General features: G+C 46.8%; 1 protein-coding gene across 15 annotated transcripts in view; it reads right to left on the bottom strand.

Moving 5' to 3' along the window:
* Window positions 1-21,468, bottom strand: part of AGBL4 (ATP/GTP binding protein like 4) — a 1,422,311-nt gene that overhangs the window by 98,109 nt on the left and 1,302,734 nt on the right. For all 15 annotated transcript variants that reach the window (XM_038558098.1, XM_038558102.1, XM_038558088.1 and 12 more), the window contains one exon: window positions 18,473-18,587. In XM_038558098.1, the coding sequence (XP_038414026.1) occupies window positions 18,473-18,587 (115 nt within the window). The remainder of the gene's footprint in view (window positions 1-18,472; window positions 18,588-21,468) is intronic.

The raw sequence follows: 21,468 nt of genomic DNA, 5'->3' as shown, positions 1-21,468 counted from the left end.
AAGAACTTCATTAGGGCAACTGCAATCATGACTCCTGGTTCTCCTCCTGTCCTTCCTTTTCTTACTTCAGATCTACTCAAAGCCCTGCTTATACCTGGGAAGAGATGTCACTTCCAGGTCCCCATGCCGCCACCTGCTGGGTGGCAGTACCTACACACCCTACACGTACTCTCTAGGCCAGGCCAGGCTGAGGTATAATTTCCCGAAACCCTGTGCTTGCTCACAACTCAAATGATCACTTTCCTTCTCTCTAATCCATCCTTTTCTAATCCCTAGAATGTGTCCCACTCAGGTTTTCCTATCTTGCTTTCCTGATCAAGATTCATCTATGACTTTCAGTCACCCATATAAGTCTGTTCCTTGCAGATTTTTAAGCAGATTCAAAACTGATGGGGGCCATACCCTTTCTCTCTGCTTTCTGTGCCCAAATTGTCCTCCCTTTTCTTCTCTATCCCTCTGCCTCACTTTTTTACACCCCCATTTCATCTTCCAAGCTCCTTTCTTTCCTTAAGCAATACAATTTAACCCCTTCTCAACTTATTAAATTCATATTCCCATCCCTACTCAGAAAAATAAAGGACTCTACTGGGAATCCACCTCTCCTTCAAGATGGTTAGGGTGGGTATGGGGGGGGGTAAATAATAATAATTTCCCCTTGTGCTTAAAATAAGCATTGTGGGAATCTTGTAGGAGAATAACTGATGTTTCATGGGGGCACACAGGAAAAGGTTTCATTGAGGAGAAGCCTCAATGAGTTGGGTCTTGTTGAATGAATAGAATTTTTCCAGGTGTTGGGGGCAGAAGGAAAAGTATAAGCAAAGAAAGGAACATGAATCCACCCAGGATATTGGGGGAATGGTGGACAATTTGATTTGACTGAGTCATAGAGTATGTAGTGAGGAGGTGGTAATGGTGAAGCTGTGAAAGGAGGTGGAGGTGAAATGTGAAGGGATTTGAATGGCTGGCAGAAAGTTTTATTATTTTGTCTTTGCCTTTGCTGTGATTAGATCAACCAGTGCTGATGTTTGCTTCTCATTGCTTACAGATTGAGAACAGAGATAGCCCTACACATGGGTCACAGCATCACCATCACAATCAAGGGAACACAATCAACAGAACATTTGCTGACAGTACTCTGTCTTGAGAACTAAGTACTTTACCAAGCACAAAGTACTTGATCTAAGTTAACGTTGTGAGGGCAGTGCTATTACTGTTCCCATTTTGCAGATGTGAAAACTGAAGCATAGTGAAGTTACAAACAAATTGCTTGAGAAAAGAGGTGATGTCAGGATTGGTACACACGCAGATTGCATTCCTGGCCTCCAAGAAACATAGTCTAACAGGAGAAAGAAGATATGCTCACAGGCTTATGTCCATTTATAATTCAGGACAATGTTGTAAGGATTAAATGAGCTAAACAGGTGTAATGAACTTAATTCAGTATAGGATCTAGCACCTAATAGCAACTTAAAAATATTATGTGGTTGTTCTATGGAGCTTTTTATTACTGTTTTATGTTACATCCTATAGGAGTGATATAGAATAATAAATCTGCAGTCCACAAGGGGCTGGGTGGGCAGCAGACAGCAGGGGGCAGGGATATCCTCTATTTTCCTGTCTGGGAGTCAGGCAGATCTGTGCATAACCATTGTCTTCTCTCTCCTAAGGGTGTAGGCATTTACCCATTTTATTTGGGGAATGCCCAGCATCTAACCCTGTGATTAGATGGGACAGGGTTGGGGAATTTGCTCCTGCATCATAGATGATGAAACTATGGTAGTGGCTCTTCTCCTCCCACAGGATACATATGGGCCAGATGCCCCCTCTGTGTGGTTCGCCAGCCAGGGAAGCAATAAGAAACCATACTCAGGCAATAGCCACTTCTCTCCAGGACTTAAACTTGGACTAGGTGAGGCAAGGCTGGGAGTCAGGTGTATGGCGGTGCTTCCATGGAGCAGAGGTAGATTATTCCTGCCAACAGCCAATTTTCTGTTCTCCAGAGCTACTCTGTTAATTGTTTGTTTTCCACATGTGGCCCTTCCTATAAATTCCCTTTTTGCTTAAGTGGCTGGAATTAGTCCTTGTTTCAGTAACAGAAAACATCCCTAACCCTATAGCTTTATAGGCTAATTTATACTAAACTCCAGCAGGCCCTGATACTGTCCACTTCCAGTGGCTTTTTTTCACCAAGTAAGTGAAACCATTGGTCTGAGTGCTATGCCCACAGAACTCTTCCAGCTTTCACTAGCATCTAAAAACCCCTTTGGGTTTCTGTCTTATCATGTGTAAAATGAGAATAACAATCTTGACTTTCCAGATTGTGAACAGGAACTAATAATGGCTCAGCAGAATCCTCAGAACAGAATGAATATTGAGTAAATGGCAGCCAGTGATGACAGCAGCAGTGGTGAGGATTCTGGTATTGTTGAAATTGCCTAAATCTAAATATCACCTCCTCCCGGAAGGCTTGCTGACTTACTCTCTGCAAATGTAAAAGACAGGTACTTTTCCTCTGCAACCATGGCCATCCATTGCTCCCTGCTGCCTTGCCTCCCACCCAGCCCATCAGAGGAGCTACAGTACAAGATATGGTAGTGATGGAGTCTGTCTTCCCCACTGGACCATGAATTCCTCAAGGGTGAGGATGATATTCATGTTTGTATTCTTGTGCTTGACAAAGAGTCTGGACTATTGTAGACATTGAGGAATTCGTTGTGGAATGAACATTTCATTCTTTCCCAAGAATTTTCCAACCTCATGACATAGTTCTTACAACCATCCAGGCCCACAAGTGGATTCCATTTTTCAAGTGGAAGCAGTGAAAGCCAGAGAAGGTAAGCCATTCCTTCAAGGTCATCTAATCGGCTCTACAGGGCCCAAACTAGAATCCAAGTGAATTGGCCCTGGGGCCCTCCGTCTTCCCATTTTGTCATGCTGCTTCCAGGAAGCCTCTTTCATTCAGAAAAGTGAGATTCAAAATCTAAGAGAAGGTGTTATAGGTGAAAGATTCTGAAAGGTCAACACCTTGATCCAGCCTACTGATAAAAATAGTGTGGCTGGTCACTCAAAGGCCACTCAACCCTCAAAGAATCCTGGAACTCTTTAGAAACTAAAGGATTGGTGAGACTCTTCAGTGAGTGAGTATCTGTGCTGGGTATTTTTTGAGCTAATTTTTAAAAGAACACTTCTAATAGTAACAGTCCATCAGTAGGTGGGTATTTACTAAAGAAAAACCTTAGTAAAGATGCAGGAGCCCTGCCTGGGTAGGGGCAGGGGAACAGGCCTTGCCTCTAATGTCTAACTCATCTTGAGACAGTCACTTCCCCTCCCTGGACTCCATGCTCTTCTTTGCAAAATAAGGGGGTTGTATTTCACTCAGGGCGGTCTCTTCCAGCTCTCACATTATATGTTGTTGTTGTTTTTGTGTTTTTTAAAATTTTATTTATTTATTCATGAGAGACACAGAGAGACAGAAAGAGAGAGAGAATGAGAGAGAGGGGCAGAGGGAGAAGCAGGCTCCATGTAGGGAGCCTGACGTGGGACTTGATCCCGGGTCTCCAGGGTCATGCCCTGGGCTGAAGGCGGCGCTAAACTGCTGAGCCACCCAGGCTGCCCTTGTTGTTTTTTTTATTTTTTAAGTATTTTAATTCCAGTCAGTTAACATTCAGTGTTTTATTAATGTCAGGTGTACAACATAATGATTCAATAATCCCATACATTACCCGGTGCTCATCACAAAAAGTGCATTCTTTAACCCCCTTTACCTATTTGACCATCGCCTACCCACTTGCCCTCTTGTTCTCTATAGTTAAGAGTCTGTTTCTTGGTTTGTCTCTCTTTTTTCCCTTTGCTTGTTTGTTTTGTTTCCTAAATTCCACATATAAGTGAAGTCATATGGTATTTGTTTTCTCCCACTTATTTTGCTTGGCATTATACTCTCTTACTCCATCCATGTTTCCATTTGCCACATCCATCCACATGGATGCAAAGATTTCACCCTTTTTTATGGCTGAATAATATTCCGTTGTGTATATATACACCACATCTTCTTTATCCATCTTTTAATGGGCACATGGGCTGCTTCCATATCCTGGTTATTGTAAATAATGCTGCAATGAATATCATTATATGATTTTAAAGGATCAATAATTGGGCTTTATCCCCAAAAGCAGGGACTTGGAGGAAGTACATATTTCCAATAAAGTTAAAATACCAAGAAAACAAAATATTCTAGGGAAAGGATTGGTAGTCGTAAAAAGAAACACCAAATAGTCAAGGGATGCTAATACTTTAACATTAATGCATGCATTTTTCAACATTTGAGATTTGTGTGGGACCTAATCTCTGCCTCTAGGGGTTCTCAAGTTGCTCTGAACTTTGAAGAAGGGATGGGAATTTACCAAAAGTCAAGGCCTCAGAGGGCATTCCAGGCAGAGTCTGTGGCATGTTCAGGGTCAGCAAAATGAGAATGGTTGGAACACATATTTCTAACAGGCCACAAGTGTATTATGCTTGTGTCCCTAACTAGGCTATAAGCACCAGGAGGGCAAGGCTCACGTAGCTCTTTTTCTTCAATGTTTTCAGGACCCAAATCATCTGCCTAAAGACAGAGGAATGAACAAGGTGACCTCCAGATGCCAGGCTCTCATATTATGATTGCCAGTTTAGAGTCACTGAGTGTGAAACCCTAGGTCTCTGCTCTGCGTCTCTGTCTCCTTGGTGCTCTTCTATCCTGTTATTTATTTTTGAGATGAAATTTCTGCTTGAGCTCAAAGTCAGGACCTGTGTTCTGACATGAATGGAGCTTGTTACGGTTAAAACGAGACCCAGTATTCGACATTAGGATCATTCTAGAAAATCCAATTTTACGGAAGTCAAATTTATATGTAACTACATAATATATACTTTCATTCTCTTGAATTAGAAATACTATTGACTATCTTTGTTTCTTCTTCTAAACTCTGAGCCCAGTGGGGGCAAGAAATATATTTGTGTCATCTTGCCCACCTCTATTCCAACTTATCTACTACCAGGTGCAGAGAAGGTTCATTATATCTATTGAATACATGAGTAAATGAACAAGTGTATGAACAAATACCCTGAAGATGTGCAAACAAAGCTTAGGTAATTACTTGAATATGTTTTTTGAAAAATATTTAAGTACCTGTTACATGCTAGACACTTTCACAATAACCAAATAAGGTAGTTATTATTAATCCTCATTTTATAAATGAACAAATAAAATCCAAGAGAGACTTGACCTTTAAAATGTCACTTGACAACTACTAGGATACAGATCAGGGATTTGAACCAAGATTTTATTGATGCCAGGATGGTCTCCAGTGATTTTTTTTTTTTTTGAGGTCCTCCCAGCCATGGTGAGGTTGTATCACCTATGAAAGCGATCCCAAGCTACTCCTGTCTGCTCTTTCTTTACTGATCTCTTCCTCCTCTGCCCAATGGCAGAGATACAATGGCTCCAGAGAACATTACTCAAATGACAAATAAATAGCTCCATCTTGTGAAGGGCATCATGCCCATCCTTGTTGCAATAATGGCAGCTAGAATGAGAGCTATGATTTTAATTCCCCTCCTTATGATTTCCTTTTCATCTCCTCTAATGGATAGAGAAAAAGACAGCTTGGTGGCTCCAGCTCAATCTCATCTGAGCACTGTGGGGCTGTGTGCTCCTGGAAGAGTGGCATTGACAGGCAGAGATATATGAGGCACACATGCAATTGTCTCTCAAACGCAGCAGTTTTTCAGCATTACCAATAAGCTAGATTGGATTAAGTATATTTGCACCAAAAGCAAAATAAATATTGCTTCATTTAATGCCACTAAAAGGTTGGGATTCAATTGCCCTTGGCCTGAGGCACCTTCTAGCTCTATTGATTAGCTAGTGTCAGAAGCCAGACAGTCTGTCATCAATAGCTCCTGCAAAATGCTTAGCAGGTGGGGTGGGCTCTACTATGGTGGAGATGGAGGGTGGTGGGCAGTGTCCTTTGTCCCGAATAGAGGGATAAGTACAACACATCTGTTCCCCATCACCACCATCAGGATATTTAAAGCTTTTCCCTTACATTTCCTCTTAGATTATCACAAGGATGTGACCTGGGCTGTAAAGGCAAAGAGAATGGGTAAGAACATAGCAGGGTGCCTGGGTGGCTCAGTTGGTTGAGCATCTGGCTCATGGTTTCCACCCAGGTCATGGTCTCAGGGCCACGAGGTTGAGCTCTGCTTTGGGCTCCACACTCAGTGTGGAGTCTGCTTGGGATTCTCTCTCTCCCTCTGCTCCTTCTGCTTGTGCTCTTTCTCTCTCTCTCTGAAATAGATAAATAAATCTTAAAAAAAAAAAAAAAGATAAGACTATAGGTTCCAAGTCACAAAGACTTGGGTTTGAGTCCCAGATCTATCACTGAGTAGTTTTGTGACCTTGGGCAAATTTGTGTGTTTTTCTCAAAGATCTGAAAGCACCAGGAGGGCAGGATCTGAATCTATTTCATTTGTCATTGAGTCTTCCATGCTGGTACAGTGTCAGACACATAGCCAGCTCTCCATTAGACTGTATAAAAGAGAAGCTCAGAAAGCTTTAGTAATTTGCCTGTAACCCAGCAAGGACAAGTGAGAGAAGCAAGACTTGAACCCATGGGCTCTAACGCCCATGTTCTTAGCTGTCACTCTATTCTCTCTTAGCAGTTCTGGGAGTCAGGTCAGCATCCAATTGAGGGGACTCATGTGAGGTGAAGGGTATATGCAACACCCTTAATTTTTAAGTGGGAAAGCTGAGAGGCACTTGGATGCCTTGGTCAATTAAGTATCTGACTTTGGCTCAAGTCATGATCTCAGGGTCCTGGGATTGAGCCCTGCATCAGGCTCTCCGCTGAGTGTGTGTGTGTGTGGGGTGTCTGCTTGTCCCTCTGCCCTGTCCCCTGCTCATGCTCTCTCTAATAATCACATATTAAAAGAAATAAATGGGGAAACTGGGTCTCAAATGGGGGCTAAGATGAAAAGTATCTTTATGCAAAGGACAAAAGATGGCCCCTTCCAAGCTGACAATCAGGTACCCCTTCTGAGTGGTGAAGTACACTTGCTCTGGCAGACGTGGGGTTGGGGGCAGTCACAGCCAGTCTGGCCCCTTGATCAGGAGCCTTGGGGGCAGTGCACAAACTGCATGTGCATGTAAGGCCGCCCTGGACATTCCCAAGGTCCATAGCAGAAGCAGAACGAGGTAGGCCCTCCTACCTCCAAGGGTCAGCAAGATCTCTACCCGGTAATGGTGGCCCTTCTGGCCAGGTGGTGGGTTGGGGGAAGGGTGTACTCAGATCACACCAGAAAAGGGATCATCTGTAACCTAATAATTCCTGGGCCTTTCCTTCCAGAACTTATCACTAGTGAACAAAGAGAAGTTTTGTTGGAGAGCCCTCTCCCTTCCCATGGAGAATATGTGCTCTGGGGTTTCAGTCTCCTTCCCTCCTGTCTCCTTCTTGGAAGCAACACCAGGCTTGGGGGGGATTTCTACATTGTGACTTAGAACAATTCAGAGAGTCACCAACTTAAATGACCCAACATTTCATAAAACCCAATGCCCACATCTCAAAGACCAGGAAATGGAGGCCAAGGTCACAGAGCTATGTAAGGGTAAAGTTGGAAGTTCATTCCAGGACCAACAGATTATTTTTCCCTCTGTAAGAACACTGACAAGGAGTAAAAAAAAAACCATTAGCAAGGCCCAAGCAGGAACATTTTCTAAAGTGCACTGGCCCTTGCAGCTAGGAATCATCTATTCCAACTTCAGTGAGAAAGGACAAAGGAAACACAAAAGAGGAGAAAAGTCCTTTAGGTCCTCACAAGCTCTGGGAGTAGGTGAGATCCCTCCCCACTTGGTCTAAGCCTGAAAAGTGGCTTAGATGGAGGGTGGACTCTGGAGCGTAGATGGCAGCGTGGACACTGCCTGGACGAGATGTTGGCTTCAGCCACAGGTTAGCTGTGTGGCCTCTCTGTGCCTCAGCCCTCATCTGGGCAATGTGGCTCTTGCTCACCTTGGAGGGCGGTTCGGAGGATTCATTGAGATAAGCCACGGAAAATATTGGAGACACTGCCTAGCTTGAGAGCAGCGCGGCACCTATGTTAACTGGTCTCATGGTTTCATCTTGGCAGGACTGTCAAGGTCTTCCACACACTGGTCCCCACATAATCCTCCAGCTTCTTCAGCGGTATCCCTAACCGGTATACCAGGCAAGGCTCACGCATTTTCCGTCCTATGAACTAATTGCAAGAAGATGCCCCCTCCTGGGGGCTGATGTAACTCCTCCAAGTCACAAGGCTGATCAGGCCTGGGCTGCCTGCCAACCTCCACCCGCCCTCTCCTAGCTGGTGCCTTTGTGTCGTGTGTGACCCTACACCGGGGTCTGTGGCTGTGACCGTGCACCCAGGCCACGTCAGACCACTTGGCGTTCTCCAAGGCTTTCTGGGCCCTCGGGGCCCAGCAGCAAGGCCAAGGCGAGGCACTGGGGCTGCCAGGTGGCAACCTGGGGTTGACGTCTGGCTCTCCTACTATCGTGGGACCTTCCTCGCTATGTGCATCCTTCCTTGTCTGTAATATGAGGATAATACCCACCTCACAGGATCATGGGGCTGTTAGGAGGAACCTCCTGTTGTACTGTTACCAACACTGCTGTTATTTAACATTATTCCTTTGTTTTAGAACGAGCTGCCAATCTCTTCCCCCTCCCCGTCAAGGCTCACCTCACACAACACGTCCTCCTTGAGGGCAAGCCCAGGGCCAGGCCCACCTCCATTCCCCTGCACAGTACGTGTGTGTGCTGAGGGAATGTCGGCAGGAGAGCAGTAGGGGAGGAGGGAGGCATAGGGTGAAAGAGGAGGGGGAAGAAAGGATTGAGTTGAAAGGCTTCTTAAGCAGAGTACGAGTGCCAGCAAAGGCACAGGTGTGAGCAAGAGTGGGCAGGTCTAGGCCCCTACAAAGGAGTGTAGGAAGGCAAGAGGAGCAGATGGAGGGTGTTAGTGCAAGAGCAAGGGGGACAGCGGGACAGGAGCCTGAGAAGGAAGTTCCTGGACACTGCGCGTGCTTGAACACCAGGCTGCAGAGTTTGGTTCTTGCTGATGGCCCGCAGGGAGCCAGAGGAGGATGTGACATAGAGAACAAATACCATGCGAGCGGTGGTTTAGGAACTAAGACCCCAAGTGACAAGGTTCTTGGTTCTATTGTTTTGCTCTTCCAGACTCCCCAGCCACTCATTCTGGGTTACTGGCTCCTCAGAGGCCTGTCTTTGCTGTAGAATCAATTATTAAAATCAACTTGCTATCAACTCTAACTTTGAAATGCTATTCAGCTGCTTGCAGGGACAGAGATGGGGGGCTGCTTCCACAGACATCTAGCCATCTGGACTCTTCTGTGGAACCTGGCTGGGAAGCTCATTTGAATAATTGGTTTTGGCGGTGTGCACTTGTGGGTTAGACACCTGATTACACTGCCAGCCCCAATGTCCTTTCAGCCTCCTTAGAAACATTGCTCGGGTTACATAAAGCCGGAGAGTGTTTCTGGGAGGTGAGGCCTGTCTGGCCCCTCTTGTCACTTGCACTTCATCTTGACTCTGTGGCTCACTCACTGTGTGACCTTGAGTGAGTTACTTAGCCTCTCTGTGGCTTTGTCTCCTCTTTGTTCAGAGACAGAGTGGCTCCTACCCTGCCTATATGCCACAGGCTTCTTGTAAGGCTCCAGGAAAAGACAGGGGAGTTGTCACTTAGCAGAAATGCAAAGAGGTAGGTTGAGGAGAGCTCAATGTCAGGAAGCAATGTGCGTGCGGGCTGTATCAGAGGTATGTTCCCTTGCGATGGCCCCTTCCTACTCCTTCTACTCCATTAGCTGGCTCTATGAACTTAAGAGACTTTCCTAATCTCTCTATGCCTCAGTTTCCTCACCTGTAAAATGAGAATAATGATAGAGTTGTTCTGGGAATTAAATGGAACTACCCAGGCAAAATGCCTAGAACAGTAGCAGGCCCCAGAGGTTCGATAGATGGCAGCCATTCATCATGACCATCGTCACCATCGTTGTCATCATCATTATAACTGTTCAGTCCTGGACACTAGGCCTCAAAGGCAGACAATGACAAACCTGTGGAGCATGTTCAGAGGACAGCAGGAAGGACGGGGAGGGGAATGGATTCCAGATTGCGTGTGAAAAGTTATAAGGCCTTGGGGGATGTCCAGCCAGGAGAACAGGAGCCGGCAGTGGTTGGAGTGGAGCGTGGGGAAGTAGGGGGGCACGCGGTCTTCGGACAGCTGAAGGGCCACCACGTAGAAGATAGACTAAAACCTGATAATCCTTCAGGGGTGAGGCAGGAGGGATGGGCTGGCAGATTTAGCCTGAGTCTCAACACTTTCTGACAGTCCAAGCTGGCAGCTCGGTGACGCTTTAGAAGGGAGGCAGCCACCCAGGCCTGAAGGTGGACAGGAAGAGTGGGGCCCAGCCATCACTCAGGGACACTGCTGAGGGCATCCCTGCCCTGGGTGGAGCACTCCAAGGCCGACGGCACCATGACAGGGGCAGCGAGTGGGGAGGGGGTGGGTGGTGGGGTGGGAAGGAGGCACAATGAGTTGGTCAGACCTCTTGGTGACGCGATCCTTGCAGGGGGCCTTTGGTTTCCCCTTTGAGCTTGAGGAAAAGTGCAGTTTTTATGCCATCAAAGAACAAACAGAATATTGACATGCATTTTACATTTTACATAGCTGACTTCATGTTCTATCCTACGTTGGAAAGTTTAAAATGTTTCCTCCTTTGGAGGTTGGGGTGGGCAAGGTCAGCCAGTTAGGACGCCCGTGCACACGCATGTGTGTTGGAAACACCTTGCCTGGCATCACCCTCTGCCATGCTTAATGACATTCGGTGGTGCCCATCTCTCATCTCCTGTCTGTGGCTGGTGGATTCCTATATGTCTTCCATCCTTCAAAAACCCTCATCACTGCTGGACAGAGGGAAGCCCTGCTTGATTCCTGGACACAAGGTAGCAGGAGGTGAAATCCACAGTAGGCTAGGGTCGGTCAGCCTGCCTGGATTCGTAAGCCTGCTCTGACCCTTCCTGCCGGGGGACCCGAGGCAAGCACCTTGCTGCCTCTGTGCTTCAACTTCCTTCTGTATTGAAAACGGGGCTAAAGAAATAGACTCATAAATACAGAGAACCAATTGGTAGTTGCCGGGGTAGGGCATGGGCAAGATAGGTGAAGGGGATTGAGGGGAACAAGATGCCAGCTATAAAATAAATAAGTCCTGGACATGAAAAGGACAGACTAGGGAATATAGTTAATAATTTGTAATAACGCATGTGGGTAGACGGTGACTACAGTTAAACTGAGCACTGAGTAATGTACAGAATCGTCAAATCGGGGATCCCTGGGTGGCACAGCGGTTTGGCGCCTGCCTTTGGCCCAGGGCGCGATCCTGGAGACCCGGGATCGAATCCCACGTCGGGCTCCCGGTGCGTGGAGCCTGCTTCTCCCTCTGCCTATGTCTCTGCCTCTCTCTCTCTCTCTCTGTGACTATCATAAAAAAAAAAAATCGTCAAATCGCGGAAACTGATATAATACTGTGTATCAACCACACTTAATACAAATCCTTAAAAGTGTCATTTTGAAATTACATTTTCACTGGAATTGTGTAAAATCCTTTCTCCTCTAGTTTTTGGCCACTTTCTAAAAATGTCCTTGTGAATTAACTTTAGATGTCCTTTATTTTTTTAATACTTTATTCAAGGTTTTCTTAGGGATTTCAGTAGTTCCTCATGTATTGATTAAATAGCGTCCTACCGTGTTCTTCAGTTCCAGTGTTTTAAGTTCTATAACGTAAACATTTTTCACATGAGAAAGACAGGGCTCTACTGCTGCCCCCCACCCCCGCCCCGCCCGGGCTGTTGCGAGCGTTAAATGAGATGCTATGTCTAATGCATAGTTAGGAGGCACTTAGGCATTAGCTCCATTAGCTGGGCCTCTGCGGCATCACACGCACGCTCCTCCAGTGCAAACACTGGGCTTCTTATTGGCAAAGGCTGCTGATTTCCATCTGCTTCCCTAAGGCCCAGCACAGGGCCTGACACTCAGCAGGCCCTCAATAAACCTTAGTTAAATTGGATTTACGGCACCGGAGCATCCTTGGCTACGTGAGGAGCACCAGGGCCCGGAGACACGATGTGGTGTGGGTCCGCACGCGGGAGGGGTGTGCATTTCCACCGCGGGTCTGCGGCGCCACGCTATAAAGCTGAATCATTTCTGCACCACCCCGAGGGGTCTATTGGTCTCCCCCACCTCCCCGCTCCCGAGAAGCACGGAGGTTTTCTGAAGATGAGAAATTTCACAGCATCCTGCTATCTTTGGGGGTAACTGCGTATTTTATGATGACTAATAGGCAATTACTATGGTAATATTGCAATTCAGCATGTGTGAGGTTTGGGAAATGAGAAATTATGGGTAACTACTTTGGACTCATTTCTATGGTAACAAAAAGTAATTGTCATTAAATACCAGTTATACTGAGGCTGTACCTGGTAATTATAGATTTTTATGCCCAGAAACATAAATAAAACCAATAAATTTATTCAAAGGTCTATGACTGTTTACTTATACGTGGCTCTATGGAATACACAATGACAAGCACCTAATTAAGAAATGCAAACCCAACACAGAATTTCATATTGTCATATGGAGATGGAGAGTCTGTTTTTCAAATGCAAGGCAACTCGTGCATTACACATGCTCCGAAGAAGAAGTCAGTGCACTGGGGACAGGAGGGAGCGGAGGGAGAGGTGGAGGAGGAGGAGGAGGCAGAGACAGGGCGCAAGTGCTGCCACATGTGTTGGCAGCCACGTCTGAGGCAGGACGTTGAGAATTGCCACCCCCCTGAATTGACTCCGCTGCAGACCGACTCGGCCTCTCATCCCTACCCCGATGGCCTTCCAACTGGGAGCCGCCCTGCAGCTTCCTGGCTCTGTAACACCTGAAATTACAGGATTCATCCCTCAAGACGTCTAGGCTTCAGATGCCTCAGAACCCTCTGGAGATGCTCACGTGGTGTCAGTAGTGGTACCGTTCCTACTTTTTTTTTTTTTTATTAAGGTGACATACACATAAAATTTACCCTCTTAATCATTTTTAAGTGTATTTTTAAGTTCAGTGGTACTAAGTACATTCTTAATGCCATGCTAGCATCTCTACTATCCATCTCCAAAATTCTTTTTGTCTTATAAACCTGAAACTCTATACCCATTAAACCCTGTGTCCCCATGCCCCCCTTCCCTCTAGCCCTTGGTGACTGATACAGAAGACAAGGGCAAAAGAAAAATTAAATTTCCTTACTACTTACAGCCCATTGACAAGTCCTTAAAACAGGCAAAGTGACCTTCCTCTAGGAACTCAGCTACCTTGATGTTAACACTTTGCTGAGGGCAAAAGGCAATCTTAGCCCGACCCTCCGGGACCCTGTAAGTCTACTTTAACATAGAAAAATTCCTTTGTAAACTTCCTTTATCTCTACCCCCCAAGATACATGTTGGCGATCATCTCCCAAGCATATGACCCACCGATGCACATCTGCAGGGCTTCATGACTAAGTTTTTATTAGATGGCAATAAATTATCTGTTCCCAAAATAGCTAGCCCCCTCAAAGTCCTGAAAACCTTGCTTCCAGATTCCTTACAGACTTACCCTATCCCCTCCCCACTTGGAAGTGTATAATGGGCCACTGCTCATGACCCCAGTGCAGCTCTTTCTGCCCACAGGTCCTTTCTCCATGCTTTAATAAAGTCACCTTATTGCATCAAAGATGCCTCAAGAATTCCTTCTTGGCCATTGACTTCAAACCCTAACATGCTTCCTACATCAGTAACGAGTGATTCTACTTTCTATCTCTGTGATTTTGACTATTCTAAGTACTTCATATAAGTGGAATCATACAGTATTTGTCTATTTGTGACTGGCCTATTTCACATAGTATAATGTCTGCAAGTTCATCCATCCTTGGTGTAGCCGTACCATTTTTGACAGAGCCTTGCCCCAGTGTTACTAATAAATGATGGAAGATGCCTTCCACCTCATATTCCTCCTCCATGAGGGAAGGAGAGGAACTGAGGCCATGGGAGAGAAGTGTCTCGCCCAAGGACAAGAAGGCTCAGGAGAGTGGGGAAGGGTAGAGCACCAGTTCTCTGCTTCTACCTCCAACTTGTAAGGCAAAGGCCATGTCAGGAATCCAGAGAGTCCTGGATACACCATGTGACTTTGAACATGTCTCCACCTTCACAGCCTCAGTTTCCCCTAGGCTAAAATGGATATAATAAAAACTAACTTCCCTTTCTCGAAGAGTTGTTGTAAAGATCAAATGTGCCTTTTAAGAGGCTTTAGAAGTATAATGTCCTAGATGGTAGCAACATGTGGCTGCGAAGCCAGAGTGCGCTAAATGGTAATGGTGCTCATCGTCGTATTTGTGCCCCACCAGCGTAAGATCAAGATGAGCGGGCTTAGGCGGCCATGTGGGTATGAGTAAAAGAGTTGAGGAGGGGAGGCATCTGGCCAGAGCCCCCCCACACTGGAGATTGTAGCTGAATTTACTTCTCCATCCAGGAAAAACATATCTAAGGCCCGTTCCATGCTGGGCACTCTGGGCTTTGGGGACAGCGATGGACAAAGGCCTGACTTCACGAGTCTGCTGTCTGAGATGGAGGCCGTCATCATTTATGATGATGATGATAACATAATCATCATAATGATAACATCTTTATGATGATGTTATGATGTAACAAGTAGTTACGTAAATACACACACGATGGCCAGAGCTGGGCAGGGCGGTGGAAGGGTGGTGCCCATGCCTGGGGACAGCGCAGTGGGAGGCCACCTTCTCCTCCCCGCGGCTCTGAGAAGGTCTTCCCAGGAGCTGGCCATAAGCCTCAGATTGAGCAGAAAAAAAGGCCCGTGTCACTGGGGGGGACAGTGAGCCAGAGCGTCCAGCTGCCAGGTGTCATGATTACAGGCCACTGCATCATTGCTGTGTATAGTTACGTCCTCTAAGGATGTGGGGGCGCCCGTGGGGTGCACTGGCGGTGCTGGGAAGCTGCAGAGGGCCCCCCAGGGCCCCCAGAGGTTGCGTCCAGGAGCAGAGCCGCTGGCTGGTCAGCAAATGCTGCGGCCCCCCACGTCAAGAACATCATCTGCAGCGCTGCACTGCCGTCAGCTGCACTTAAATGCTATTTGCTCTATGTAGAGGGACTTGTCTTATTAAATATAAATCACATGATTAAACCTCGGAAATCTCCTGCCTTTCCTTCCTAGATTGGGTTGCACGTCTCCTTAGTGTAGAAAAAGAAAAGGGAGGGAGGAGGAGGAGGGCAGGAGGGCAGGCCCGTGTCTTGTCCTCCGCACCAGGGCTGGCGTGGCAGCGCAGGCCCCAGGGAGGACTGCAGACCCGTGGCCCTGGCTGCTCCTCGCAGGCCACACGACCCGAGGCAGACCGTCTGGCTGCCCTGAGGACTGGGAGACTGCACACCGTCGGGGATGTTGGCAGTGAAAGAGCGGGAGCGAGTTGGCAACGCGCCGGTGTGCGTGCCAGCCTGATTCTAGCACTGCCATGCATTCCTCCTAGCTCCAGCTCTGTTTCCTGCCCTAGACTTCTGACGAGCATCCTTCCCTCCCTCCCCAACTCCCTTCCTTGCTAATCGGAGTAGATTCTCATTATTTGCAAGCAGAGGAATCTCAGTGAACACCCTCCTTCACAAACTTGCTCAAGGATTAAATAAGATAAGTGTATGAGTGCTTGGCATGGCACCGGGCGGGCACAGAACTCCTGGAGTGGTATCTCCCCAGATGAGTTTAATAAACTCCTCTGATACCCTGGGGACTGAGGTTGGTGGCAGTTGGAGGAGGTGAGGGATGGAGGGGGAACCAAGCTGTACAGGGAAAGGGTTCCTTGACTCATCTTTGGGCAGCACGGGGTACTATATCACCCTCTTGAGATTCCTGGTGATTAGCATATTCAGAACTGAAAGATCTTATTGTAAAAGAACACATTAAATTTTGCTTAACTCTGTGTTTCCCAGACTCCTTTCTCCCCTGCCATGCCTAGGCAAGTGCCCTCAGGCAGTGGGACACACTGCTGTAGCCAGGGAGGACTGGCCTGGAGCACGTCTAGGGCACCTTGAAGCTCTCAATCCTGAGTTTTTATTATTATTTTTCAGCTTCTCCAAATCTTTAGTAGTGAATTCTCATGATTGATAGGCCCTTTGTTGCAATTCAGAGCTGTTTTAGCAACAGGATTAATGCCTGTGGTTAGAGATTTGTCTCCAGCTCTTATAATGAGAAACACATATTCGCACTAGGAAAACGTTGAGGGTTTAAACTTAGTAGAGAACCACTTCTGAGGGTTGGAGCTCTTTTACCCTAAAATCCCCAAATGAGAAAATCAGGAGCTTGAAAACATATAGAAAGCATCACCACCCCAGTGGCCAGCGGAAGCCCAGAGAGGGGAGACATTTTGGTCAAGGTCATAGACCTCTTTCCAATGTGCCATCCCTGGACAGCAGATGCTGACATAAATAAGTGTGTAGAGTGGACAGCATTGACCTCTTTCTGACCACTGCCGCTCTTGTAATTAAACAGAAATGTTAACATAAATCAAATGGTCTTTCCACCACCATTACCACTAACAGTGCATTCTGTCCAGGGAAGGTGGGAAGGCATTGCTCTCAGGCCTGCAGCAACCCATAAAACCTGCCAGCACTAATGAACCATTGCTTGAGCCAATTAAGAGAGGAAGCAAAACTGTCTTTAATTAAGGCATCATGCATCCCATGGGCTCTCTCTAACTGATACCCATAGGTATTGGGAAGCCCCTCTGGACCCAGTTGCCATGCTTCTGGAAACCAACTCTGTTTAAATGGACCTGGATGAGTATTAAAAAATATGGGTTCTAATCTGTGCCACTGACCTTATCTAAATCCTATCTCATGTGTAGGCCTTAGTTACTTTATCAATAAAGTCATCCCTTCACTCATACTCATCAATAGTTTTTTTTTAATATTTTACTTATTTATTCATGAGAGACACAGAGAGAGGCAGAGACATAGGCAGAGGAGAAGCTACCTGCGGGGAGCCTGATGTGGGACTTGATCCCGGGACTCTGGGATCTTGTCCTGAGCTAAAGGCAGACGCTCAACCACTGAGCCACCTAGGTGCCCCCATCAAATAGTTTTTAAGCATCTACTGTGGGCTGATCGCTGCTGCCAGGCATCATGGGCACAAGGACAACGAAGGCTCAGTCCCTGCTCTCTGTGGGCTTGAAGGCCAGTGGAGTCCATGCAGTGGCATAAGTCTTGTTCAATAACCAGGCCTGTGGGAGCTTAGAGGATGAAGCAACTAATTCTGTTTGGGGTTTTCAGAAGAGACATGAGCTGTGTTGTGAAGAAGAGTTAGAGTTAGAAAGATAAGGAAGGGATAGCAGGTTCTATGTACAGGGCAGCCTTGAGGAAGGTAAGGAATCAGAGGCCAACAGGACATGCCTAGGGAACTAAGCTTTACCTTGAGTGGCCAGAGCAACCGTTCTAAGAGCGGAGGGTGGGAGATGAGGCAAATAGACATCAGCTCACACAGAGCCTCTCATGCAAAAGTTGCAAGGTGCTGGATGTTACTTTGAGGTTGTGGGACTAATTCACTCTAAAGATGTGCAGTGTGGGCAGTGAAGATAGATAACTAGTTAGTCGTTCACTGGCTGTGCGACTTGGGGCAAGTCTGTTGCCTCAACTGTCAAATAAGAATAATAACACTACCTCAGAGGACTCAATGTTCTATTGGCAGATGATCCACTGGGCAGTGAAATTTTAGGCTATAAATTATGGTGCTCAGCTGGGAGAAAGAGAGTTCAAGGTCTGAGGGCATGAGTGAGTACTTGAGCGAGCTTGTATGTCCACATCAGAGAGAAATGCTGCTCAGATGACCTGGGAAGCCACTCTCCTTCATTAATGATCTCCAAGAAGAAACACAGAATCAAAACAGTAATTGCTATAACCACCATATGATACTCTGCAAAGCACATTCGTCTCCACCATTCCTTTTGATTCTCACCAGTGTCCTGTCAGGTATGTGATCATTGCCTTCATTATGCAAGAGAAACTGAGCATCAGACTGGAAAGTGAATTCCCCGAGGTTACACGGGAAGTAGGTGCCGAAACGGATTCTAGCTCTCCTGATTCCTGGTTCAACGAGCCGACCAGAAAATCTCAGCAAGTTACTTCAGCTGGCTGTGCATGACACATCCGAGGCTCGTTAGCCACATTCTCAATAACCAAGGGGAAACTTCCTCTAATGAACTCATGGGTAAAACAAAAATTCTTTCTCAAAAATATATCCCCTTTTTCTCCTGCTTCCATCCCACCATCCCATGACTACTAGCTTCCAAGCTTTCTCCCCTACCCCTCACCTGTAATTTCCCAGGTAGACTCCATCAGGGTTGAGCATTGGTGCAATCTTGAAGACCAGGTGTTCCCGTAGGACATGGGCAATAGGGTGCTGGCTTATGAGGAAGTCAATGATCCCTAGGGAAAGAGAAGAATCTGGGTTAACCTCAAAATGTTTCAAGAAGGAGGGAGCACAGGGATGCCTGGGTGGCTCAGCGGTTGAGCATCTGCCTTTGGCTCAGGGTGTGATCCCAGAGACCCGGGATCGAGTCCCACATCGGGCTCCCCGCAGGGAGCCTGCTTCTCCCTCTGCCTGTGTCTCTGCCTCTCTCTGTGTGTCTCTCATGAGGAAATAAATAAAACATCTAAAAAAAAAAAAAAAAAAAAAAAGGAAAGGAGGAGGAGGGAGCACATTTTCCTCAGCTTAGAAGCAGTAAAATCTCCAAAGGTAATTTTTGGCCTAAGTTGTCAACCACTATGGGTATATGGCTATAAATTAGGTGTTGCCTGGTGACTTTTACAACTTATAGCTCTGTTTCCAAGAGACAGTTCAAGACTTAATGTTGAAGCCAACGGGCAGACGGGAGAGTGCATGTCCTGCTATAGAGCACTGTGCAGGCGCCTAAGAAAAGAGCATTTCAGTTTTACTTTGGAGGGCCCAGATTTTGACAGAGATGGGGGAGAGGTAGGAAAACTCCAAACAAAGAATTAAGAGATATTCTCTAATGTCTAAGTGTGGACATTGGATTGGATGACTATGGCATTGGGACTCAAGGGATCTAAACCCTCCTGTTGCTGACGGTCACACCAGAAAGCAGAGAGCAGCAGGAATTCGGTTAAAGTCACCTGAGGAGAGGGAGGTCTCTTCACTATCCCAACTCTGCCCCTTCCCCACTTGGAAGACCCTCTGTTCACAGATTCTGGGGCTTGTTGTCCTTGCTGCTTCTCACTGTCACCAACGCTTGCCTCCAGGTCACCAAACTGAGAAACGTTGAATTCTCCATGACTCTCCTCTCTCAAACAGGCAGTCCTCAAGTCTCTTCCTTGAATCTAGTGTAGCTGCCCTGTGTCTCCGTCCCTCTGCTGCTTATCTATCCTAGGCCACCACCCCAGCTGGCCTGAATGACTGAGACCACTTGTGGAACATGAAGCCAAAGAGATCTTCTTAAAGTGCAAATCTGAGCCTATTACTGCCCTCGTTGGCTTCCTTCTGGCAATAGCCTGCATAGCTTGACAGGAGAGGGGGTGAAGAAACAACCTGAGTCCTCAACCTGCAGAGACCTGGGGAAAAAATTGGCAAAATGGAGCTCTGGCATTCCATGAAATAACTGTAATGCTGGAAAGCAGTAGGAGGGTGCACAACCCTCCCTAAGTGTAGAAGGGAACTCCTTTCCTGCTGGAGAGAGAAGGAAAGGCATCGAGGAGAAAGAAGCTTTTGAGCTGGCCCTGAAAGATAAGCGTGTTTTGACAGACAGACAGGAGGAAGCAGCAGGATAACCAAGAACAATCCATGTGCCGGCAGCAGGCACTTAGCTCTTGGAATGATAAATGGTTCCCCAGCACATCCCAGAGCTGCTGTGACCAGTGAGGGACATCTCAGGCTTTTCATTAGGCCAGGGCTCAGAATCCATCGGCAGCCGAAAGCCAGTTGGACATCATTTACTTCTCAACCAACGCGGCAGTAGACCAGATGCCCTAATTTATTTGTTGGTCTTCATATTAAAACTGCAGTTTGCCAGTAAACAGGCAGGGTAATGATGCCAGGTGCCCTTGTTAGGGGCTAATAATTGCTTAATCTGTCCACTAATTGACCCCAGCTCCCGGGGCAGCCCTCCATCAAGGAGCCAGCCTGCGCTCAGGGCCTGGCCACGCTGCTTCAGAGAATGGCAGAGAATGGCTTCTGGAAATGGAGTAGCTCATTGTGATCCATCCTCCTTCACAGATGAGCAGATTAATTGGGCTGCCAATTAGGCAGCTAATAAAAGGATGAGAGAAGACAAAGCCAGGCCAGAAGCTGCAGCCATCCAGAGCTCTCTCTCCCATAGTGAGCATAGGGCAAGGAGAGCAGAGGTTTTAGACTCATCTCTTGGCTTGAGGTCAGATATAGTTCAACAGGAATCATTCCCACCGATCAGGAAATTGGGAGGAGAGCCTTGGCTTTTGTGTGTGTGTGGAAGGGGCCGCAGGTGGCTAGTGGAGAGGAATATGAGGAGAAATGCTGGAGAAAGTAAGAGTGGAGAGGAAATGCCACCCCTGGCCACAGGCCAAAAGCATCACACGGACTGAGGAAGCAGAACACCTGCATTTGGACCCTAATTGGTTATAAACTGAAAATCTATTAGCTTTCTCTGCCCAGTTTTCTCATCTTGATACAGGGATAATAATGTCCAGTCAGGAAGACTGCTGTGTGACTGGGTTAGAACACCTGTACTTGAACTGCCTGACACAGCACAGGGAAATTGCAAGGTGTTTTAATCAACTCCCTGAGATTGGAGATTGGGAGGCAATGAGGGTAGAAAAAGCAGAATGGAATTTGGAACTCAGAGTCGGTCTGTGAAGTTTGCTAGCTATGAGCTTTGGGAACAAGGGTGTTGAATTGAAGAAGCCAACCAACCAGCCATCCGAGAACCTGGGTTCTAGTTGTGGCTCAGTTACTCTGTGAGCTTTAGAAAGACTCCAGCCTTCTCCCATCCTTAAAGTTAGGGGAAAGAAATCAGTAATTCCCAAGGACACATTCCAAACTGGCAGTCTGGGCTTCCATCTTTTTCTTCCTCTCCTCCAAAGTAGTAGGATCTTCATCTATCAAGTGAGGAAAATAATCTCCTTCCTGCAAGGAGGCACAATCAACCTCCTGAGATCAGTCTCTGCTCCTTTGGTAAACAAGTTTGCTTGGTTCTTTCTTTTGAACCGAAACTATAGCCAGGTCAGAGAGATCCCTGCCTGGGCTGACCTCAGCTTGGTCATGATGAATGTCACCAGGCAACCCCAACTAGGTATTCATTGTTATTTCTCCCAGTGT

The sequence above is a fragment of the Canis lupus genome, chromosome 15, assembly GCF_011100685.1.
Source record: "Canis lupus familiaris isolate Mischka breed German Shepherd chromosome 15, alternate assembly UU_Cfam_GSD_1.0, whole genome shotgun sequence".
In the NCBI taxonomy this organism is placed as follows: domain Eukaryota; kingdom Metazoa; phylum Chordata; class Mammalia; order Carnivora; family Canidae; genus Canis; species Canis lupus.
The sequence above is the reverse complement of the archived record's forward strand: the minus strand, read 5'-3'. Positions and strand labels throughout refer to the sequence as shown.